Here is a 7,998-nt window from a genome sequence, read left to right as displayed (position 1 = left end):
CTCAGATTTTTTTTCAAATGATTTTCCGTCACATTTTTTAAAAATAAGTGTGATTTAAAAGGTTTAGAGTATTTTCCCGCGCAAAGAAATAAGTAAATAAATACAATCGGGTGTATTTCGTTGTATCGCGAGGTTTAAAAGTCAATACGAGATCTGCCACGGTGACGTTTACGAAAGTGGATGAGGCACCCGTGCTGTGCGTGAAAGGGTGTTAATATAGCAATAATCTGAGCAATGGGGGTAAATTAACACTCACCGCGAGGATAGTCATCTCTGGCGTGTGTTTAAAGTGTAATTTGACCAATTTGTAAGCCCCAAATTCGTAACGTACAAAATGTCGATCTTTCCGAGAATTTCCTTGAGGCCCGACGTCACCAATTACCTACGGGGAGTTTTTTTAAACAAGGAGGTATGTTGTTAAAATATTCTATCGTGACAAATAAAGGTACATTGTGTAATATTTTACCACTAGATGGCACTATATCGTCTAATACGAAAGAAAACCACAAGACAAAAATACATACAATTTTATGAATATTTATAAAATTTAACACTGGTGTGATAGTTAATGTATTTTCGTCTATTATTCAAATTAATGTTTTTTTATTGAATGTTTTTGTACCAATGGTAGGCACTAAATATTACTCGTCAACCAATATAATAAATGTCATAACCATAATCACTAAAACATCATGCAAGTAATAAATAGTTTTTCCAAGAAAATCACAGTAAGCTATTTTCAGAACCTGTCCGCAGGCTACCCAGGTGTTCTGAGGGTTAGAGACCCCTGCCTACTAATACAGATTGCAAGTTAATGCTCGCGTTTTTGCATTAATGCCCAACAATAAATCGGGATGCAGTCAAGTCTTATATGGACCTCCTGCCCTGTGGGACTCTGGAAGCAGCTGTCAGGTATTCACTGGCCAAGCGAAATGCTGCTTCGGCAGTTTTCGAGGCAAAAACTCGGTCATGCGAGGATTTTGACAAGGCCATAAAAGGCGACTTCCAAACAGCTTCAAGGAAATTCTGGTCCACCATCCGGCATCTTAGGGGCAAAGCGGTGTGCCATCAACACTGTGTAAAGTGGAGATGGGGTGCTGCTGACCTCGACCCTGGTCGTTTTGAAGCCATGGGCAGAATACTTCAAAGACTTCCTCAATCCCACTAACACTCTAACAGAGCAGAACCTGGGGACTCTGAGTTGGGCTCTCATATTTTGGGTTGATGGGGTTAAAAAGCTCCTTGGTGGCCAGGCCCCAGGGGTGGATGAGATCCGCTCATGGTTTTTTAGGGCTCTGGAGGTTGTGGGCATGTCATGGTTGACGCGCCTCTGCAAAATCTCATGGACATTGGGGACAGTACCTCTGGGGTGGCCGGAGAGTGTTCCAACTACAGGGGAGTCATACTGCTCAGCCTCCCTGGTAAGGTCTATTTGGGGGTACTAGAGAGGAGGATTTGTCAGGAAGTCGAATTTCTGATCCAAGAAGAGCAATGTGGTTTATTTCGGGCCGTGATACAGTGTAAAGCACACATTCTGCAGCGTCCTTGAGGGTGCATAAGAGTTTGCCTTTCTGCTCTATATGTGTTTTGTGGACATCGAAAAGGCATTTGGCCGTTTCTGTGAGGTATTCACCCGGGAGTATAGGGTAACACAGACTTTTTCTGACCGATTCTGTTCATCACTTATATGGACAGAATTTCTGGGGAAGGAGGGGTCCGGTTTGGAAGCCTCAGCATTGCATCTCTGCTTTTTGCTGATGATGTGGTATGGTTGGCTCCCTCAACCTGTGATCTTCAGCTCTCACTGGAGCGGTTTGCGGCGAAGTGTGAAGCGGCCGGGATAAAGATCATCACCTCCAAGTCCGAGACTATGACTCTCAGCTGGAAAAGGGTGGTATGCTCTGTCCAGGTCGGGGATGAGATCCTGCCCCAAGTGGATGAGTTCAAGTATCTCGTGGTCTTGTTCACAAGTGAGGGTAGGTTAAAACAGGAGATCAACAGTTGGATCATTGCAGCGTGTTTTGTCATGCGGACCCTGTACCGTTCCGTCTTCGTAAATAAAGGAGTTGAGCCTAAAGGCAAAGCTCCAGATTTACTGGTTGATCTACGTTCCTACTCTCACCTATGGTCATCAACTGTGGGTCATGACAAAAAAAAAAACAATATCCCGGATACAAGTGGCTGAAATGAGTTTTCTCAGCAGGGAGGCTGGTCTCTCCTTTAGAGCGTGTGAGAAGCTCGGTCATCCGGGAGGGACTCAGTGTACATCTGCTGATCCTTCGAATTGACAGGAGCCAATTGAGGGGGCTCGGGCATCTGTTGGGATGCTTCCTGGACGACTCCCTCGGGAGGTGTTCCGAGTATGTCCTACCGGCAGGAGTCCCAGAGGACGGCCCAGGACACACTGGAGAAGGTAAGTCTTTAAACTGGCCTGGGAACACCTCGGGATCTCGTCAGATGAGCTGGATGAAGTGACTGGGGATAGGGGGGTCTCTGCTAAGGCTGCTGCCCCGCAACACAACCCCGGATAAGCAGAAGAAAATGGATTGATATCTGTAAAGTGCTCAACAAATACATTTTTTGATTTGCTATGTTCATCATTGACATGTCCTGACACGCAAACAAGTTGGTGGCGTCCATTGGCCATGAAGAAGCTGAACAAAATTTTCAGACGCTTCTCACCTGCCTGTCACACCCTCCTTCCTACACCTGCGTCCGGGCCAGCGTCCACCGGGCACCATTGGACAACATAAGAAGTAAACTGAGTGAGGAACTAAACAAGGTGAGGGATCTGTCCTTCAACAAACGTGATTCTGATAATATGAATCGTTATAGGGCTTCTATAGTGCTCGTTGATTAGCTGAATCAGGTGTGATGGAGGACGGTGTGAAAAACAGGTGTCAACAACTGTCTAATATTGTTGTGTTATCTTTTTTGTAGCAAACGTTTGAATCTGAGGACGAGTTGGTGATTGTCCCACATCCAGACCTTCTGGATGTACTCCTGATCCCTGTGATCGGTCCGAGGTAGCAGCAAACATCTTTTCATGTGAATTAAGTTGTTTCGAAAGTAAGACCTCCTTTTTTCAAATTTTTAGATGTGTACAGCAGCTCAGCTCCGAGGTGGTGGCAGGTGCGCAGTGTGGCAACGCCGTGCTCAGAGGCGCTCAAGTCTTTGCTCCTGGAATACTTGCCTGCCCCAAGCGTAAATAGCAAATAAAATAAGTAGCAGAATGTTTCTTCTTTTTTTTTTTTTTTTAAGTATCTGTGTTACAGATTTGAAAATTGGGGACACCGTGTCAGTTTTCTCTGATGTGGAGGGAAAATGCACCAGGGGGGCTTTCAGCTTCGACGGGAAGCAGACGTTTGTAGGCAACGGCGTCGCCGAAATGGACCGCGCCAGAATTTTCAGCACAGAGGAAACCATCAGGTATCTCAAAGTGTTTTTGTTTAATTTTTTTTTCACATTGAACATCTATTAAAGGACAGACAAAAAAATGAAAGTTGTCAAAACGTGAGATCGACAAGAGGATGGGTTCAGTGTCTGCCATCATGCGGATGCTGTACCATTCCATTGTGATGAAGGAGCTTAGCCGTTAAGGAAAAGCTCTCAATTTACCGGTCGATCTACATTCCTACCCTCACATATGGTCATGACCGGAAGAACAATATCCAGGATACAAGCGGCTGAAATGACTTTCCTCTGCAGAGTAGCTGGGCTCTCCTTTTAAGAGAGGGTTAGAAACGTGGTCATCCAGGAGGGACTCGGTGTAGAGCCACTTCTCCAACGCAAGCTGAGGTACAAGCTGAGGTTTGGGCATCTGATAAGAATGCCCCCTGGATTCATGAGGTGTTTCGTGCATGTCCCATTGGACAGAAAGAGCCAGGGAATACCATGGACACACTGGAGAGATTATGTCTGGAATGGCCTGGGAAGGCTGCCCCAACCCAGGAAGCGGAAGATAATGGACGGATGGATGCATGGATGAAAGTTGTCAACTCACTTAATGTGTATTTTCTTTCTTCTGAAATTGTGCCATGTGATTTCAGGGGCGTGGGTGTGCGGATGGTAGAGCCACTTTATCGGAGTCCCTCCTTCGATGGAGTCTTGCCTCATCTGGCTTTCCTACAGGTAACATCAGAAGAGTTGTTATCAGCTGTTTGGAGAGCAGTAACAGCTCTTTTTTTATACCAGAACCTTCCATCTGTGGTTGTGGGCCACGTCCTTGATCCTCGTCCCGGAGAACGTATCCTGGACATGTGTGCCGCCCCGGGCGGGAAGACATGCCACATTGCCGCCCTCATGGAAGATCAGGTACACTGCAAAACGACCTCTGCCTTCCCTTAGAATTTATATTTTTTGAAATCAATGCTTTGCACTCAGGGTGAAGTGGTAGCCTTGGACCGTATCCGCAATAAACTGCATCTGATTCACCAAAATGCAGAGAAACTGCAGTTGCGATGCGTTAAAGCATTTTGCTTCAATAGCACGAAAGTCGTAAGCAACGATGCTGTAACAGACGCAGAAGGTTACATTGCCGCCGGCGCAACGCTATAAGCTGTAGGCTAACTCGCTGTTACCTGTTATCCAGGGCCGCCCTTCCCTCCAGAAAGCTTCGACCGCGTGCTTTTGGATGCCCCCTGCAGTGGCCTCGGACAAAGGCCAAACATGGCGAGCACTTGGAGTTTAAAGGAGATTTGCTCCTATCCACCTTTGCAAAGAAGCCTCTTCCATGCAGTATGTTTTTGTTGTAATGATTTAAACTAAAGTATGTGATATACAGACCTCCAGTATATGGCGATCCCACCATACATTTTCACTTTACGGAGGAGAATAAGATGCTATTTGCATGCACATGTAGGGTCACAACACTTTGATGCTTTTCTACTAGTGGTCGACCTCAATAAGATGCTGGTCTGCTATTGGGTGCATCACGGCGTCATGAAAATACCGATATGCTATCGGCTGAATTACCTCTGACAAAACCTTTCTTGTCATTTAATTTTGAAACTCGTGTGCTCCGTAAAGACTTTGCGATTCTGCATTACAGTAGTGGATTTCTTTGTACTGTATTTTTTTGCAATGACACTAGAGGGAGAAGCAAAAACCTCATAACCATGGAAGAGAAGCTTGCGATTACCGTAATTTCACGACTATAAAGCGCACCTAAAAGCCATTATTTATTTTTTTTAAAGCTGATCCTTGAGGCTTAATATACAGTGGGCCTTGTATATGGAGTTGTATTGAGTCGCAAGGTCTCGCAACTAAGGCAAGCAGCCGCCGACTAGATTTTGCCCTGTAGGCGAACAAGTCCGCGGTGTACGCTGGGATATATATATACACTGGCGTTTCATTTTCTAACCAATGTGTCAATCATCATTTGACTCAGTCACTATTGACTTAAGTTATTCGGGCGTTAAGGAAGCGGGTCCTTTGTAGCATTTACAGACTCGCAAAAGCTAAAGCAGGGCAAAACACAGCCTGCAATTGGCCGAAAAAGATGAATGTGAATCACACGTTAGGTGGCTCAACGGCCTGGAAAAAACATTTTTTACTATTCTGTGTTTGTAAACAGGTTTTATGGGGTTAAACGGACAGCTAGCAAAAAGCAACCTCTATCGATGCAGATGCTTCTCGACAGATTTTCTTTTATTTGTCTGCATTATTGCGTGTTTGAATGTGTACATATTTTACACCAATGGTTCCCAAACTTTTGCAGGCTGGCGCCCCCTTGGCACCAGTCAGCCTAATATTAAAAATGCGGAAGAGATTAAAGTAGAAAATTTCGAAGGGAATGGCAGTCGTCGCAATCCTTGGAGGTTAGGAAATCAGTTCGAATCCACCGTCTCTTCCCCCCCCCCTTTGCATCCACCCGCTACTCTACTCAACCAGTTGGAGCCATGTCACACCAAAGGTGAATAAAATATAGATTTACCTTTACATGTATATTTTTCTAGATTTGTATTTAACCCTACACACGTATATTACACATAAGTAGTACTTACTATTCTTTATTATTTTTTTAATCTGGGCGTACAAAGGGTTCAGAATGCATTAGCTAATTAGCATAGGTTTCTAACCCCTACTATACACAAATTTCAATTAGCGATTTCCACGTCAGAACAGATAATTGTTATATCCTGGGCACCTATGGTAGATATGTCCCTCAACTGATGTGTGTTTTTATACCTGCAGGGGGTGCGTGCTTTAAAGCGCGGAGGCATCCTGGTGTACAGCACGTGCACCCTAACACTAGCAGAAAACGAAGAACAGGTGGCCTGGGCTCTTCGCACCTTTCCAGAACTCAATCTACTTCCCCAGGTAAGAAGACCTATGACTCACTTTTTGTCCCATCATTGATCGGCTCGTCCGTTCAGGTACCTCACTTGGGGGGCGAGGGCATTCCGGGCGCAGGGCTGACACCGAAGCAGCTTTGTCTCCTCCAAAGGTTCCGACCCGAGTTAAGATGGCCCGCCACCACCACGGAGCCCCTCGAGAACCGGGCGAACTGGGACACAATTGGATTCTTCATTGCTAAATTTCAGAAAAAGTGACTCGTTTGAAGAGATGCTCAGCAAACAGACTGATAATTATGTTATGTGTGTGTCAGATCACTAGGTGGAGACAACACTTGGTAAATAAAAGCGGTGAGTTTGTTTGTTTTCAGCACATTTGTGGATATAGGATTTTTTACCCTGTTAAAATGTAAATGGTTTTAGAGAGTAAAATAATGTTTGCAAAATTCAAAGTGAAAAACCTGTGTAATTTTGTCGGGAAAAGCCTACCAGAAAAATTGAATTTCAAACCGTTTTGTGTAAACTTTCTCCAATGTATTAGCACTGAAAATCCTTTTTTTTTTTTCACCAAACTTATGTCAAATCTTCTGACAAGTGCGACTTTGTATGCTTCTAACAGACATATTGATTTAAATTGTATGTGTTCTGTATATTGTGCCACCTTTTTAAAAGGCTGACTGATTTCGAACTACCTTATTTTACGGACTACAAAGTGAACTTGATTATAAGACACACCCTTAAAATAATCCTCCATGAGCTATTTGTTTCATATACAAGGCGCACTGGACTATAAACTGCGTGAAATTGAAGCTACAGTTGGAGCGAAGGTTGCATTAAAAATAGATTAGAAAATTAAAAAGGAACATAAATATTACGAAATATGCTTTCAGAACTAAATTCACTTTATTCATTCATAGATGGTTACTATATGGAGGAGCATTTCATTACAATTATTCAAGTCGGATATTATCAACTGTATTTCTGGTCTGTAAGGCTTATTGTTTTTTTGTATACATAAGGCTGAAAGGCGCATGAAATTAAAACTACCATTAGGGTTTCAGTACAAAAAAAAAACTCGGGGAAAAAAACAGCATGGTAAATGTGCTTTTCGAACACAACTTTATTTATTCATAAATGGTGAACGTTGGTAGGAGCATTTTGTTGTAATTATACATGTCAGATTTTGTTTAATGTAATTCTGGTCTATCAGCCGCACTTTGGAATTTCTGATACTTCTATTTTTTAGGTATAAGTTTTTTTTAATACTTCTTAAAAAATGGGTGTCAATAAATTGCTGCGTCATGTTAACATTGCCCCTTAAGCCAGCTGCCTTTCCTAAGGTAACTTAATCCACATAAACAGAAAAGAGTCAAATGCGACAACGTCTCCATGACGACAGTGATGTCACTGTTTCCACAGTGATGGCGGATCCCTCTCCTGCGCGCGCAAACCAGGAAGCGGCAAGAGGTATTAACAATTTATCGGATGCCGCGAAAATAGATTCGGCGCATCCAATTGATGGATGTTTTTCTAGCTGGCAGGATTCCCAGGAAAACACCAGAGAGCTCAGCGGTTATTTTAGACACGGCTTTCCGTCCTATCCTCCGCTAGTGACGTTGTCTTGACGCTAGCCCCTGTGAGCCCACCTCAATTTTTCAGTAGCATTTTTAAGAGCAAGGGGAAAAAAGAAGAAAAACTATTT

The 7,998-nt window shown here is 43.7% G+C and overlaps 1 protein-coding gene across 6 annotated transcripts; it reads left to right on the top strand.

Moving 5' to 3' along the window:
* The first annotated feature begins 152 nt into the window (after positions 1-152).
* Positions 153-6,748, top strand: nsun6 (NOP2/Sun RNA methyltransferase 6). Of its 6 annotated transcripts, none has more exons than XM_088322592.1 (12): positions 153-409; positions 2,204-2,413; positions 2,627-2,782; positions 2,941-3,026; positions 3,098-3,204; positions 3,276-3,429; positions 4,050-4,131; positions 4,195-4,314; positions 4,384-4,528; positions 4,592-4,737; positions 6,196-6,321; positions 6,378-6,748. In XM_088322592.1, the coding sequence occupies exons 2-12, from the start codon at positions 2,363-2,365 to the stop codon at positions 6,552-6,554; spliced, it is 1,350 nt and encodes a 449-aa protein (XP_088178718.1). In that variant the 5' UTR covers positions 153-409; positions 2,204-2,362; the 3' UTR covers positions 6,555-6,748. The 6 variants fall into 6 exon arrangements, with proteins under 6 accessions (XP_088178718.1, XP_088178717.1, XP_088178715.1 ...); XM_088322591.1 differs by having other exon boundaries at positions 2,201-2,413; XM_088322593.1 differs by lacking the exon at positions 153-409 and adding an exon at positions 1,707-1,976.
* The last annotated feature ends 1,250 nt before the right edge of the window (positions 6,749-7,998 follow it).

This window comes from Urocampus carinirostris, chromosome 18 (genome assembly GCF_059441175.1).
Source record: "Urocampus carinirostris isolate Australia breed hairy pipefish chromosome 18, RoL_Ucar_1.0, whole genome shotgun sequence".
NCBI lineage: Eukaryota > Metazoa > Chordata > Actinopteri > Syngnathiformes > Syngnathidae > Urocampus > Urocampus carinirostris.
This window is presented reverse-complemented; position numbering and strand designations above follow the sequence as displayed.